Source organism: Carya illinoinensis, chromosome 13 (assembly GCF_018687715.1).
Source record: "Carya illinoinensis cultivar Pawnee chromosome 13, C.illinoinensisPawnee_v1, whole genome shotgun sequence".
In the NCBI taxonomy this organism is placed as follows: Eukaryota; Viridiplantae; Streptophyta; class Magnoliopsida; order Fagales; family Juglandaceae; genus Carya; species Carya illinoinensis.
In genome coordinates, this window is record NC_056764.1 from 583,887 (window position 1) to 599,366 (window position 15,480).

General features: G+C 37.0%; 2 protein-coding genes across 4 annotated transcripts; both read right to left on the minus strand.

Annotated features, from left to right (window-relative positions):
- Positions 1-1,342: 1,342 nt before the first annotated feature.
- Positions 1,343-2,879, minus strand: LOC122291876. Of its 3 annotated transcripts, none has more exons than XM_043099901.1 (4): positions 2,742-2,879; positions 2,250-2,653; positions 1,739-1,963; positions 1,343-1,627 (listed from the first exon to the last, which is right to left on the minus strand). In XM_043099901.1, the coding sequence occupies exons 2-4, from the start codon at positions 2,307-2,309 to the stop codon at positions 1,511-1,513; spliced, it is 402 nt and encodes a 133-aa protein (XP_042955835.1). In that variant the 5' UTR covers positions 2,310-2,653; positions 2,742-2,879; the 3' UTR covers positions 1,343-1,510. The 3 variants fall into 3 exon arrangements, with proteins under 3 accessions (XP_042955835.1, XP_042955833.1, XP_042955834.1); XM_043099899.1 differs by having other exon boundaries at positions 1,343-1,639; XM_043099900.1 differs by lacking the exon at positions 2,742-2,879 and having other exon boundaries at positions 1,343-1,639; positions 2,250-2,684.
- Positions 2,880-3,053: 174 nt separating this feature from the next.
- On the minus strand, positions 3,054-11,164 carry LOC122291874 (cellulose synthase A catalytic subunit 3 [UDP-forming]). Its single transcript, XM_043099897.1, has 15 exons — positions 10,748-11,164; positions 10,275-10,422; positions 9,635-9,830; positions 9,028-9,248; positions 8,681-8,795; positions 8,385-8,583; positions 7,808-8,074; positions 7,274-7,619; positions 6,996-7,133; positions 6,651-6,776; positions 6,349-6,561; positions 5,900-6,164; positions 5,333-5,535; positions 4,408-4,758; positions 3,054-3,908 (listed from the first exon to the last, which is right to left on the minus strand). Exons 2-15 carry the CDS (start codon positions 10,296-10,298, stop codon positions 3,324-3,326), a joined length of 3,249 nt encoding a protein of 1,082 aa, XP_042955831.1. The 5' UTR covers positions 10,299-10,422; positions 10,748-11,164; the 3' UTR covers positions 3,054-3,323.
- Positions 11,165-15,480: the final 4,316 nt, after the last annotated feature.

The window sequence follows — 15,480 nt, forward strand, 5'->3', positions numbered from 1 at the left end:
TTCGTTACAACTGTCGTCTAAGATACAACGCATACTTCAAGTTTAAGCTAATATATATTAAATTATGGGCTGCCTCCTCTTCATTGCTAGGAGAATGCATGTGTGTTGACATTGATAATTTATACAATTTATTTAAAAGTAAAAAAATAATAATTATGTTTTTTTTTTTTTTTGTGAATTATTTTTCATAATTGCAGGTCCACCCCTTATATATCATGTTGAAGTTGGGAAATGGAGAATGCCACCTGCCCACCTCAACTAACATGGGAAGCAGCTAACCGACGATAGAGATTAGCAAACAAATCCCAATTGGTCCCCTTTTGAAAAGGCAGTTTTGGTCCCTAATAAAACCAAATATACACATCCATCTCTCTTATCAACAACAACAAGCATTGTATCCACATATGTGACAAAGACCCCAAGTTTTTGGCCTTTTTCAATTAGCTTCCCTTGCTGGAAACCAATCTGATGTGGACCTATTAATTTCTTGATCTCTAATCTCCAACACCGTTCACTTGGCATGCCCATCTTTCATCAAATGGTGTGATCACATTGTGTGTTTCTCAGTAGGTTTCGAGTTCCTTCATCCATCAATTTGTAGGCTAAGGAAAATGGCACCTCTCTCTCTCTCTCGGAAACGATTTTCTGTCCCTCTGCCCCAACAAGATAGAAAATCGTTGGTTTACAGGGGATAGTACATCTCAAGGACCCGCATAAAAAAGAAATGAGAGTAATCTCTGGATTTGATGCGGACTTTATGAAGCAATAGTGGCCCTCCGATTTGCCGAAAGTGTCTTGAAATTATTTGTACTATCAGACAAGAACTGTCTAAGATGGGTCCCGTCCCCCCATCCATCTCTATTTATGAATGCCAGGTGTTGAAAGGCAATAAAATTATTGAAAGCTTTAATTTGAGCGGCAAAATCAATGAATGGGTTGAATGGCTTCCAGCTCCTACCTCGTGGCTTCCCAATTGGGTACACGTGCGATGTGTAAAGCTCCGAGTCCTGGCTTCTGCTGGTTTCGAGAGCAATGGTCCATATGCCTATCTTGTCATCGGCATTTGAGGTCTTTAAATTTTGGGAATAAAATATTAAATCTTTTTTTTAATTTTTTAATTTTCAATTTCATCCTTATTTTTTTTATTTACAAAGTAACTAACAACCACAGAGAGAATTGGGTCGATTCATTAAGACATGCTGTATAAGGTTTGATGTTCCTGGCCTAGTCCCTGTTATGGACCCAAGATTTGGTAGTTCACAGGCCCAGCCTCCTTCAGGCCTCAAAAAACATGCTACTTACTACTCATCGCGACCTGATGTTTTCCATTGGCACAGGCTCATTATCAAAAACTTGTCTTCTTGTTCACTTCACAGTTCACACACAAAAATCTTTCCATAAAAATGGGAGATTGATTTTTGGGGAAAAAAAAAAAAAAAAAAAAAGACATCATACAACAGGGGAAAAGTAAGTGAACGCTCGTTCTTATAAAATCACTACTCATTGCTTTTTAATATTTTCCAGCTTCTCCCTTCACACATTGTTTGATAAGTTGCTTCAATCCCTTCTCGTGGGTCTTCTTTTCATTTTTCTCCTCGATTTTCCTCTCTGCCTCTAGCTGCTCCAACTGCAAACACAGCTGATACAAATACATTCAAAACTTCATCGATCAGATCAATACATGATCGATCAGATAAATGGTCAGCACTGCATGGCTCAATGTTAATTTTTTGTTTACCTTTAGTACGCGGTCTTCTACAAGTTCAAGCCTTTCAATGAGCGTTCCTTTGACTTCAGTCTCAATTATCACGTGCTCCATTGGACGGCTGTGCTTCTCTATGCTCTTTGGGAACAGATCTACAGATGATGTATGTCCGTCGGTCCCGCTCGACGTTATGGATGCACGAGAGCTCTTTGGCGATGATCTGTCGTTGCACCCTCTAATTTCCTCCAAGTGCCTCAGCTGATCATCATGGAGTTATATCAAGCAAGTACACGTTAAATTTTGTACATGAAACGCACGGAAAACAAAACTTGTACGAAACTTTTCAATCTGACAATCTGAATGCCCTAATATTTTTTGTTTAGCCCCATCTATCATCACGACCGACTTCTTTTTCAAGCTTAACCCAACTTTACTCGTGCATGAAGCCTTAAATCTCTTCAATCGACGTTATGGGATATTTTGACCAAATGGATTGTTATAAATCAATACGCAGCCAGAAAGTTTTCTGCAGAACATGACTTACCATCTGATCCAAACGATCAAGCCTGGAAGTAATAGGTTCCTCTACGATGGCCATAGCCATGATACGATGCAATACTCTCTCTAGTACTAGTGGCGAACAAAACTGATCTTTTGACCCTTTTTTTTTTTCTGTTCTTTTTTCTCTTCCGAAAAGTAGTAAGCCTGTCTGGATTGATCAGACGTTCGCTTTAAAAAAGGAGAAGGTATCGTGGCATAAAAAGTTATAACATCTTGCCACGTGTCCAGCATCTAGAATAGGTGTCAGCGGTGATAAAGGAAACGTGTTACACTGATGTGTGAGTAGTTACTTAGGATGAGCCGATGAGGCTGATAAATGATTGTGTAGGGGTCGCCACGTCAATAGATGAGATGTGGGCACGTGTGGCCATATGTGATCTACTGAAGCTAAAGTGTCAGAAATATACATGTTAGATAAAAGAACCGAGTACATACACACCAAAACAACGAGAAACAAGATGACATTACGCAGTACTTGTTTCCAGAAGGGTCGCGTGCTCGTTAGACATTCCGCATGGAAGTCGTGTGCTTCGCACTCGCAGCCTGCAGGTTATGCGTTGTTTTGTCTTGAATAACAACATAAAAAGTTATATGTTGTTTTTGTTCCTTTTGTATGCGAGCTTGGTTGTAAATGATGACCGATCGAACTTATCAAAGCTGTGAAAATAAAGCAGAATATAACCAAAAAAAAATCCATATAATAACTGCTTATAAGTTGAATAATGCAGTGGGACGATGCAAGGTTGCATCCAAACTTACATGTGTATACGTATAAAGAATAATTAAATTGATTCCATAAACAGTGTGTCCATTATTCAGAATAAGTTGTCCAAAAGTAATACGTACAATCACTCCTGTAACGACAAAATGATTTTTCTTTACCACCTATGATCTGCACATAACGTAAACTTCACAAGCACAGACAGGCTCACATACAGAAGGTTACAATAAAAATGTGAGACAATTACATTAACTTTCTTCTCTCAAACTCTTGTTGGGCAAGGAGAATAACTCACAAAGAACGAATTTTTGGTCTTCCAAGCAGCCTTAATTCCTTCTAGCAGTTGATTCCACACTGCGCTATATCTGGACCGGTAACTCTGGTGGTAAATGGATCTATCCGCACCCACAACAAAGAGAAAATGGATGCGAGAAGAATTGACCAGACGACAACAATGGTGGGTGTTCGGTTCTGCCGACCCATCAAACCTTTAAGGAAGGGATAAAGATGGACGATCACCCAAAAGGCAAAGAATAGCTTGCCAAAGAGCGGACCCCATGATTGGTAACCACTGTTGATGGCATAGGAGATCCCCGCAACGACCCCAACCAAATTTATGATGAGTAGAGTTGTTGGTGGGATAAGAAGAGTTGTCCACTTGAACATGTACAGTTCGGCAAAGTCTCCCTCTTCATCGGATGCCTTGGATGTTACGGTGAAGTTGGTGTCAATTCCGGCGAGTACTTTGAGCAAACCTTGGAAAACGGCAAAGAGATGGGCTGAAACACCACCAATAACCCAAAACTGTTCATTTCTCCACCATTCGTCAATTCCAACACCACTCCACCTCATTTCTAGGATACCAGTAGCAAAGATGGAAAGAAAGAGCGATATAAACCATATACTTGCAATGTTACTGATCTGCAAGCAAAATTGAGAAGCAAAAGAATTTAGAACAGATTCCAAAGCGGCAGCATCATTAGACAACATTGTATTACACCCAGACTGTCACACATCTCAAGGTCAAATTTTCTCCAAGGAAACGTGAAAATACAAAAGTCTTTATTTTCTCCAAACTACTTTCATTTCAAAAAGAGAAGCTTGTGAGAAACATGCATTCCTTTCCCAGTAAATCACTGTTCATTTGGTCTCTGTAAATTATTATAAAAAAAAAAAAAAATTGGTATCTGTAAATGCTGCTATCAGTAACTCATGGATGCATGTCCCATTAGTTGGATTCAATTTAGATGTACACTGTTCAATATTTTTAAGCCAGACCACTACAAACTCCTCAAATAAGACAAGGTAAACTGTTGTAAGATGCAGGGATTTCAACCAGGATTGCTACCAGGACAGATGAAAACAAGCCAATATATTGAAATGAACGTGTAGAGATTGTGATTTTGGTCATATAACGTACCTGTGGAATGATGAACTTGTTAGTGAGTAGACAGACAGCTGGCAAAGTACAATACATAAGAAGAGGAATGGCAGTAATTGGATAGATGGTGGTGTTCACATATGCGAATCTCTCCAGCCATTTAAGTCTGCCATTGTAACCATACCAGATAGGGCAATGTCTACTGAGAAGAATTTCCACAGACCCTAGAGCCCATCGTAGCACTTGGTTCAGACGATCAGAAAGATTAATAGGAGCAGACCCCTTAAAGGCTGGGCGCTTGGGCATGCAATAAATTGACCGCCAACCACGAGCATGCATCTTGAATCCCGTAAGAATATCTTCAGTAACAGAACCATAAATCCATCCTATCTGCAGTGCATGGGACATATAAATTATTAAAAAAAAACAACATTTTACCATATCTAATGACACAACATACACAACTCGGGAAGTTATAGTGTTACTGTGTGTGTGTTGCATGTGCACATTGGATGATGATGAAGGTGGCTGCTTGTTTGTCAACCCTAACGCCACAAGAGATGATGTTATGTTTTTCATTTAATGGATGGTTCCTACAGCCACCCAATATGAGCAGAGGAATGCTACCCCATCAAGAATCACATGGTAGATAATCAAACTGTCATCAGCTTTAATGGTCCTGATTGAGAACATCTTAGCGGTGGATGTATTTGAACAGATTTCTAGCTTTAGAAAGTCTCCGTGCCAAATTTTACTCAAAGGTTAATAAATTACAGGCCAGATTTTCACTCATCTATAAACAAATTCCTTTATTCTTTTTATATGTAAAGAAGAAAGTAACAAGAAGTTTCTTTATATTGAAAGCTGATGCTTTGTAAAAACAAAGTTCTTAATGCAAGGAACACTAAAATAAAAAATAAAAAATCAATGACAGAATTAAAAAATAAATAGAAAGACCACACACCTCACTTCCCCAGTCTGTTTTGTCCTCATAACCACAGCTGATGACATGAATAGCCTCTTTAAGGAGATTCTCTGGTGTCGCAGATTGTGGAACACCACCATTCTCCATAAGTGTTGAGGCAACAAAAACAGCAGACTGACCAAACCTTTTCTCCAGGCTCATTTGTGACATAAGTAGTGACTTTTCATCATCAAATCCAGCGCCTTAATTGAAAGAAAGAATATTGAGTAAGAGAAGGAAGGGTCCTATCTAACAAAATTAAATGTCAGTTACTAGGTGCTGCGGCCTTGTAAAAAATATAGTTAAAAAAATTACTAAGTTGATCTACTTACTAGAAATTCACCAAGTTGAGTTTAAATAACATTTATTGTTTATGTATTAAGGTTAACGGCATAAAAAGAATCAACGATAAAGAAGATATCACTCTCCTTCTAAACATGTCAACAAGGAATACATGGTTTAATATACAATAAAACCAAAGTTGACAGTGAAAAAGAGTATTCACCGGTATGTTGGTAAACAGAATACAGTAAAAAAAAAAAAGGGAATAATATTTGGCCAATGTACCTTCCACACCCTCCTCTATATCGTCCAGACTGAAAATAGGCACAGTGGGGTCCGCATGCTTGCTAGATTTCTTCTTGTCTGAACCCTTTTTACTGGACTTTGAACTCTTCTTCCGTGAGCCACCACAGAGTGAAGATAGAACTCCGGCTTTCTTATGCTTAGGTTTGAGAGGTGGTTCGTAACCATATAATGCTGTTCTGTTAAACACACATCCAGTACCCACATAAACAGGGCCTTGAATGCCATCCAAGCCTCTCAAGTTTATCTGAAATTTACAATAAAAGGAGAGATAAAATTGTTTGACAAATTTTCTAATGTTTTCCAATCACTAAGGAACATCAAACGCATCAGACATGCAAACACAATTAAAACTATTCTGTAGCAGCAGAAAGAAACAAAGCCTTTCACTTGATTTTTTGGGAGGGGTAGGGATTGGCTGTACAACTTACGTCAAAGAAAACAGTATTACGGTTGGCATATCGGTCATTCCTATCAATACCATCAAATCTCTGTGGAAACTGGACATAACAAACATGTTTCCCAAGGTTTGGATCCATTAGGAAACACATAGCTTCCCTCAAGGCCTTGCTGTTGTTGACGTAGTGATCACAATCCAGATTCAACAAGAAAGGTCCATTGGTAAGGACTGCCGATACTCGAACCTGCAAGAGAGAATAGACCACCAAATATTAGATAATTATAGACATCAAGAAAATCAAGACCTCCAGATGTCATCTTGTTAGTTACTCACAAGCGCATTCATAGCACCGGCTTTCTTATGATGCTGAAAACCAGGACGCTTTTCACGAGAAACATAGACTAAACGTGGCAATTCATTACCTTCAGCATCAAGCCCTCCACTTTGGCCCAAGAAAACCTTCACATAATGAAACATATACCAAGTAAACGAAATTATATTTGTACAAGAGAACAGATACACTAGAATCCACTTTAGAACCCTATAAATGGCACCATTTGTTACCATATAGTTTGTCCTATGAACTCCAAGGAAAAGTTGTCCCAAATAAGAAACAAATTTAATAATAGCTAGCAATGTTCACCATAAACAGATCTACCAATGTGAGGGAGAAGATACCTGGATCATTCCTGGATGGTCCCTGATGTTGTTTCCAGGCCATGGCGTGCCGTCTTGCATAATCCATCCTTCTTCAGGAACTTTCTGTGCCTTAGCAACAAGCCCATTAACGCGGACTTTAAATTCTTCATATTCTCTCTGCAATATGACATGAAGACGCATTATAAGGACGCTTTAAGGGGAGAAATGGAGCGGTAGGGTACACTATGATGGCAAAACAACCTTCATATCTACTTTTATCATTAATAGAGTTCTTATTTACTGATAAAAGAAACTACCTTCATAGCTCTACGGTCTTTGACAAATGATGGTTGAACCTTGTCCTTCAAGTAGTCGATCTTCTGTGCAAAGTACCATTCTGGGGCCCGAGGCTCAATGCTATACTTCTTGCAGAAAGGAACCCATTTCCTTGCAAATTCGGATGTTTCAGACAGAGCTTCAAATGTCAACATGGCAGCTCCATCGTCAGATACATAGCAAGAGACCTTATCAACTGGGTAATCAACAGCAAGAATGGATAGCACAGTATTGGCTGTCACAAGAGGTGGTTCCTTCAAAGGGTCAACAGTACTGACAAATATATCAACTGCAGCTAATTGCGATGGTTCTCCTTCTCGGTCATATCTGTAATTCATGTAAACTTGGAATTAAAACTAAATATAATAGGGAGAATAAGAATGCAAGAACACAGCTACATTAGACACATTAATGCAGAATTGATCACCAAGTATAATTAGTTTTCTGGATAGGTAAGATAAATATTTGATCACCAAGTATGACAACGGAAAGCAGACTCTGAAAGACAATCTAACCTCAGTGAAAGCCTGTCAAGATATGTCTCACGGTTTACAGGCAGCCACTTGGGGAACTGATCCAATATCCAAGATATCGCAAACCAAATCTCACAAATCACAGATATTAACCACAGAGCATAGGCATTGGGAACAGGATTTGTGATTCGATAGTGCAGGAAAATGGAGAGAATAATAAGACGCAGAACAATGACCATCCTATAAGGGTTGATCCTAGAAGATGGAATAGAAACCTTTCTTGAGAGAGGTTGCCGAGCTTCATCATTCCTACAAAACAAAAAGGGATATGGCATTAGTTGCAGCCCTTCTCTTCATCGAAATTAAGAAAAAAAAATTATAATCATAGATACCAAACTTGGGAAAACTAACTGGTCAGCTATAATTGGAACTAATGTAAGTATTGCTAAAATGCAATAACCAATGTTGCCTAGAAAATAGTATTATTCTATAGAATAAAGCTCATGTAATCAGGAAAGCAAACTATGAAGTCTTAAACTTGCATTACAAAGTGTAAAGCCTCAACTAAATACAAAAACAACAGCCAAAGATTCATAATTTCAATCAGGAGAAGACCCACAGTAAAGAGTCATCCACGAGCACATCAGTGCTGGCATCAATATCTCCAACCCCCCTTTCAGAATTGGCTTGGCCGGTGCTCATTGGAACCACATTCTTTTCCTGCTTCATCTTCCACCCATCAACTCTCTCTTTCCAGGCTACATTGCCTATTCCTGGCGAGCCAAATTCCCTCGCTGGATCCACAGCCCTAACATTAGCTGCAGAAAAAGAATAACCGACGCCCTAAAATCAATATTGATACAAAAACATAAACACGAGTATAGGGTACCTATTACACATGAAGCAGAGACATACGTGACTGATTAACATCAGACGCATAAGGAAGAGGATGGATGCGCTTTCCACCACCAACTCCGGGAGAAGCCATAGAAAGATGCTCAGGTGATGCAGCAGACAATTCTCCAGAAACCTATAAGTTGGTAATGGCCAAAAGAATAATTCAATTTTTTTTTTTTTTTTATAAGTAATAAGATATTTCATCGATATAAAGATAGGCATAGCCCAAGTACACTAAAGGTATACGAAAGCATACACCTATTTAAGAACTAGAAACAGTCACAAGGAAAGAATCATTCAATTTTAAATAAGAAGAAGAAGGAATTTGCATGTCAGAGGCCTTTTCTTTTTTTCCTTTTTTTTACCTCCATTCCATTAGTGAGCAGAGGAATGTGGTTATGAGAAACCCCTTTATCGTAAGTGGGGGGCCCAACATCCTCTCCACGTCCATATGTCATATGCCAGCTCAACATGCGCTCTGCAATCTTCTGCTTTTGGTTTTGGTCTTCTGAAGTGTAATTGAAGTCACTAGCACCATCATCAGCATCGGCATCCTCTTCTCTATCACCGAGAATTGCAGGGCTGCCTGGAAATCAACAGCACAAACAGAAACAATATAGTCTGACTATTGTGATTTATAACATATTCATGGGATTTCAGAGATTGATATGTTACAGGAAATACCAAATAAACTGTCTTGAAATAAGCTCAGGGGTGAAAGAAAGAGCATGCCACACAGAGACACAATCAGAGTTAAGAAAGCATGTTATTTAACAATTCAATCAATTTTAACCTTTTTGCCAGTCTTTTCATTTTCTGCAATTGAACACCAAAGCTAGTTGGTTGCAGTTAACCTTGTCCATGGGGAAAGATAATAAAGATATTCTAAAAGAACACGGCTTTGTAAGAAATCATGTTATTTCCATGTTTCCTAGCGTGGCAAACATTCCAGTTATATGGCATCTGACTTACCTTTGTGCCTCTTATATTGGGTTTTGCATTGAGGGCAAGACTGATTCCCATCCTTCCTCTCATACTCGTAGCAAGGCCTGCAGACAGGGAAAGCGCAAACATGACAGGCAATGAATGGTTCGCCATCTATACTCTTCCCAACATTATCACCGCAGATCTGGCAGACGTGTCCGCCCAGGTTCTTTGTGGCTTTTGCCTGAGTTATCACAATAGAAGATGAAACATTCAGAAAATAGGGATACTGATAACATCGATTTGAAACGATCAACAGGACAATCAAAGCCGAGCTAATTTACCCAAAGTTTATAGCTAATTAAAATCGAAAGGGAACAAGAAAACCACAGGAAAAGGTCGAAGTTCCATGATTCCCATGCCGCGGCTGCGGAACAAATGTAGGAGACGGAAGGAAAGAAACTAAAGAGTATTTTACACTGTCCATCATAAAGGACCTGGGATAATGACAATTTCCACTCTACTTACATATTCAACTAGATGAGGGCAAGAATTTTCAATTTGACAGCCAAAACAGCACAAGGAATTTGATTATCAACATGTTTTAACATTTTCCTTTCCCCGTTTTTCTGATCAGCTAAACAATGGGCAAATTGCAAGCTAAATCTTAATTTCTTAGGAAGCTCACCCCAGTTTCTCCTTCTGATTCCATAGGTACCCACTTCTCTTTCCCCAAATGTGAACAATGAGTTAAAATACCACCTCAGCCTCTATATGCATGCCTCATAGCACTATGCATCAAAAAGCAAGCCTTTTTCTCAGATGAAAGCCCAGATCTGCGTAGAAATAGTTGAAAAGAAATATATGAATCAGATTTTCTCTTTCAACGGTGATCAATAACCACTGTAAATGAAAATATTTAAATATTTATTTTCTGTTTGGTAGCTGAGAGATACGAAAAGAAATGGGAGACGGTCAAAATTACAATCTTGGAGGATTTTCATTGTTTATGAGCTGAGCAAACAAGCACTTTACAAACACTACTCTGTTGCTCGTTTTTCTCAGCACCCAAAATCATAATTCTACAGAATATTCAGAAGAACGCAATTCGCATTTCTCATTTTGCTCAGCAACCAAGCATATCCCACGGGCAGCAGTTACCTGAAAGACGCGATCTTTGTGCTAGAAACAACGCGATCAGTTGGATTTGCAAGGAATCCAATTGAATTACCCGGGATAAATCAGCAAAATCTCCACCGGATCCCGCACCAGTAATCCAGGAGAAGAGCAAAGAGAGAAAATCGAAGTTAGGGAGACGTATCGAATGGACCCAAGTGGACGTGCAATGCAATGCTAAGTCAGCTCTCTCTCTCGCTCTATCCCCCAGAGTCTTAAACCAAGCGTTCGCAGCTGTCAACGACTGTATCATATAATAAAGAATTTGAGGAATTGGTTAAAGAAGAGGAAACTGGAAAGCGATAGAGCAACAACGAGGTTAGACTTAACTCCACCGACACTCTCTATGCGTGTTTATCTGAGAGAGAGAGAGTTAGAGACAGAGAGATCACAGTAAGCATACAGTCCAATCATTTCGTTTCTATTTATCTATCTCTAGTTTCTAAAAAAATGGATATATAATTACAACACCCGCAAAAAAAAAGCCTACAAATTGAAAACAATAATATAATAACTACTTTGTTCTAAAAAAATAAAACAAAACAAAACCTTTAGAAGAAAGATCAATGGTCAATTATTCAACCGTGATACACACGATAGAATTATATAGACAAAAAAATTGAGAGCAAAATGAATATATTATACTGTTCAACATTGTATTGTAAAGGCATGATTTGCTTTTTCTTTTGTTTGTACAATCCTGCTAGATATAACCGACCTTGCGAAACCGTGATATAACCGGCACGTCAGCATCTTTCAAAAGCAATCCTATGACTTGCCATCATGGATCAAAAGTTTAATTTGCGGTCTTTTCATGTTTTCATGATTATCTATCATCTTTCTAACTATTTGGCCTTTCTCTTCGTCCCCCTCCTCCCTCCCTCCCTCCTCTCCCTATCCTTATTTTTCTGCTAAATTAAATATGCAATTCAAAGTGGGTGATGGACATGATGGTGATGTAGGCAGATCAAACTAGTGAGGAATAAATGCTATTATTGTAGGTATCAATGGGGGTAAAGTTCCAGAAGGAGAGGTGGTGAGGTTGACTTTGGGATCGTGGAGGAGACGTCGGAACAACGGGAGGAGGGGACTTTGTCAGAGGAGATGAAGTTGCAGAGGTAGCAAGGTCTGGTGGATGGGCACTGGGCGTAGAAGGTAGTTATCAATTTTCAATCTTACGCCAAATCCATGTTTCAAAACTTGAAATTGAAGAAATCACCAAACTTTACCCACCAGACCCCAAAGGCCCTACAATCTCCATTCTCAGCTCATAAAACTCATCCCCAACAAAATCCAAATTGGCCAACTAAGTTTTGAGCAAAAGCCAGATTACTAGTCACTTCTAAAAGCAAAACCCAGATGGTCTATTCTTCCAAAAGAATAATCTGGATCATCAAGGAGGGTTTTTCAGCAAGAATGCAGATCAACGAACTCAACAGTAAACGAAAATCTATGAAATCTTATCATACTGAACAGATACTAAGCTACTCTAAGGTTTATCCCAACTAGGACTTCGGAATAAAGTTACTTAAAAAAGATCATTCTGGCCTCGTTTTTGTAAAACTGTAGATATTCATAGGAATTAAATAATTTGTATTGTTTTTATTGTTTTTTCCTGCACCATAGTAAGTTCAATGAACATAATAAGCAAAGAAATTATGCAACGTAAACACATTGCTGCATAATTTGTCTACGCTCTCTCTCTCTCTCTCTCTCTCTCTCTCTCTCTCTCTCTCTCTCTCTCTCTCTCTCTCTCTCTCTCTTCTGTGTTGTACTCAGTGAAGGAAGTTTAAAGAGATCACGACAATGTCACAAAGACGAAGCTGCGAAGATGAATAACTCTATTTGAGATTCTTGCCGTCAATTCCTATTTCAGATTTGGGGAGAAGAAGAGGGAGGAAAAAATAAATTGGAAAGGGAGAGGGAGAGGTCCGACGGATATGGAGGGAGGGAGAAATAAAATTTTGAAGGATAGAGATGGGAAAGAAATGGGAGAGAGAGAAAAAGGAAATAAAAAATTAATAAAAAACACCACGTGGACAGTCGGTTGCACATCGATTATATCAGGCAGTTGTATATATCATTTTTCTTGTTCGTATAATTTTTTCATGTCTCCATCATAATTATTATTTTTAATTTTTAATATCAATTATAAAGAGGTGTGAAACCGTGAATAGGTATTAATTAATTGGAAGAAAGATTCTAGTGGTTAAAGTTTTGCTAGTACAAATGAGTTTCCTTACTAAATCACGTATTGAAAAAAAAATTCGAGAGAAAAAAATAATCTCTTATTTCATAAAAATTATTTCTATCTTTAATTTACATTATTTTATTAAATATATACATTATATATCAATATCAGTGTACAAATTGATGTATAAACTTACTTACAAAAAGTATTTTCATAGACTATATAGTTATACATAATACATTAAAGAATGTAATAGAATATTAGTATTAATACTATAAGTTTATATCAGACTATTAGTATTAGTATATATATTAGTATTGGTTATGGTGATTTAATATAACTATATATAATATCATAAATGGACTTCAAGTATATTACCAATAGTAATATGATATCAGACTATTAGTATCATTATAAATATTAGTATTAATTATATTGATTATAATAACTATATATTAGTATTTTTTAATATTTTATTGTTATAATGAGTTTAGTTTATTATAATTATATTATTGATAGACTATAGTGCTTATTTTATATGTGATTATTTAGTATAGTGATTTATATACTAATTAAGAATAGACTTAAAGTATATTACCAATAGTAATATACTATTAGTATCATTATAAATATTAGTATTAACTATAGTGATTAGAATAGCTGTATATTAGTATTTGTTAATAGTTATAGTGAATTTAGTTTATTATAATTATATTATTGATAGACTATATTAATAGTATTAGTATTACTATATCATTATTTTATATGTGATTATTTAGTATAATGATTTATATACTAATTTTTACATAGACTTAAAATATAATATCAATACTAATATAGTATTAGACTATTAGTATTTAATATTAGGTCATAAAATATAAATTGTATTAATATAAATTATATACTACTATATATAATTTATATTTATCTACTATTGTCTTATGTACTTATCAAAAAAATAAAAAATTTGAGAGTCTTAAGTTTATTATAAGTCGAGTAATTCAAAATATGTACATGCGAGAATGTTTCCGATCGTGTGGTCTTCTCTCTCAAGAGTGAACAACGCGGCGTTGATTATCTTCGTGTCCTCTTGTATGACATCTTAGGATTTTATAAGATAATTTATTTTAAAAAAATGATAAAGAAACAGAAGTTTGAGAGAGAGTATAATGAAGTTACTTTTTGGTGCCTTCGGGGATGACGAAACATTCATAGTGGTTACGAGCATTCATAATTACTGTTTCTTCTTCTTCTTCTCTCATCTCTCAGAAGTTCTGACTGAGAGGTGAAAATTGCAGGCTCTTGATGAATAATGAAATATCGTCGTATTAAATATGAGAAATTTCTTGTTTTTTTCAATTTTTTGAATGAAATGAAAATCATGGGCAGGGTAGAGTGTCTCTCTATGTTTCATTCAAAACAAGAAATTGAACAGGTTGATGCTCCACGACTATAATCTGTTTACTTTGTACTCTTACAACCAATGCAGGCTGGCACCACATCAATTACAATTAGCATTGTGTTGGTAATTGCATTATTTTTCACTATTGTGTACACACCATCAATTGTCTCTAGGGGTATAACCGATTCAGTTTTGAATAAAATCTATGACAGAACCAGTAAGTACTGGTTTTGTATTTTTCAAACCGATTACACACAAATTTCTCTTCTAAATCGATACTTTGGTTTTATTAGTTTCCTGTTCGGTTTGGTCCGATTTTCTGGTTTTACAATTACAAGGACAAACACAATTACAAAAATCCTAAATTTCAGATTGAACAATCCTAATAACACAAATTACACACAATCACAAAAATCTCAAATTTCGGACTCAACAACTCTAATAACACAAATACAAGCCGTAACCAGATTTCAAAGTAATTTAACAAACACAATTATAAAACCCGAATAACACAAACACAATCACAAAACCCTAATGATTCATATCAGGTTTCAAAATAATTTCAAATAATTTAAATAAGTGAAATGAAAAAAAAAATAATAGAGAAAAATTACTGTGAGGAATTGAAGACAGGGAGACGTGAGAGAGGGGTTGCGTGAGTCATGACTTAGTGAGGGGAGGTTCCACCGCGAGAGTGAGGTGAGGCCGAGGGTCTGTGCGTGGCAGGCTACATAAGAGAAGAAAATAAAAAGAAAACCAATAGAAAAATTGAAGATTAAAAAGGAAGTGGCACGGCGCAGCAGGATGCAGAGTCAGGAGGAAGAAGAAGTAAAGAAGAACTAAAGAAGAAGTGGGACGAGTAAACGGCACGCCAGGAGCCAAGAGGAAGAAGAAAATAAGAACTGAAGAAATGGGAGTTTGGGACGACACAGGCGCAAAGAAGAAGATGAAATGAAGAAGCCCTAAGTCAAAATGCTCCGTTTGAGGGAAAAGAGAGGGCTGGGCTAAAATGCAATAGACTGAACCTGAAAATTAGAAGGGCTTGGCTCAAAACAAGCCCAGTTTGAAAATAGAGAGTTCGATAAAATAAAAAGGGTACAATAAAATAAGAGAAATGATATTTAC

Excerpts from the sequence above, each read along its gene's own strand:
- LOC122291876 (XM_043099899.1), bottom strand. The coding sequence starts at position 2,309 with ATGGCTATGGCCATCGTAGAGGAACCTATTACTTCCAGGCTTGATCGT. Across the intron at positions 1,964-2,249 it reads TTGATCGTTTGGATCAGATG|CTGAGGCACTTGGAGGAAAT; the intron begins GTAAGTCATGTT and ends CATGATGATCAG. Across the intron at positions 1,640-1,738 it reads TAGAAGACCGCGTACTAAAG|CTGTGTTTGCAGTTGGAGCA; the intron begins GTAAACAAAAAA and ends TATTTGTATCAG.
- LOC122291874 (XM_043099897.1), bottom strand. The coding sequence starts at position 10,298 with ATGGAATCAGAAGGAGAAACTGGG. Across the intron at positions 7,134-7,273 it reads AAGACCGTAGAGCTATGAAG|AGAGAATATGAAGAATTTAA; the intron begins GTAGTTTCTTTT and ends GTCATATTGCAG. Across the intron at positions 6,165-6,348 it reads GTAATACTGTTTTCTTTGAC|ATAAACTTGAGAGGCTTGGA; the intron begins GTAAGTTGTACA and ends TGTAAATTTCAG.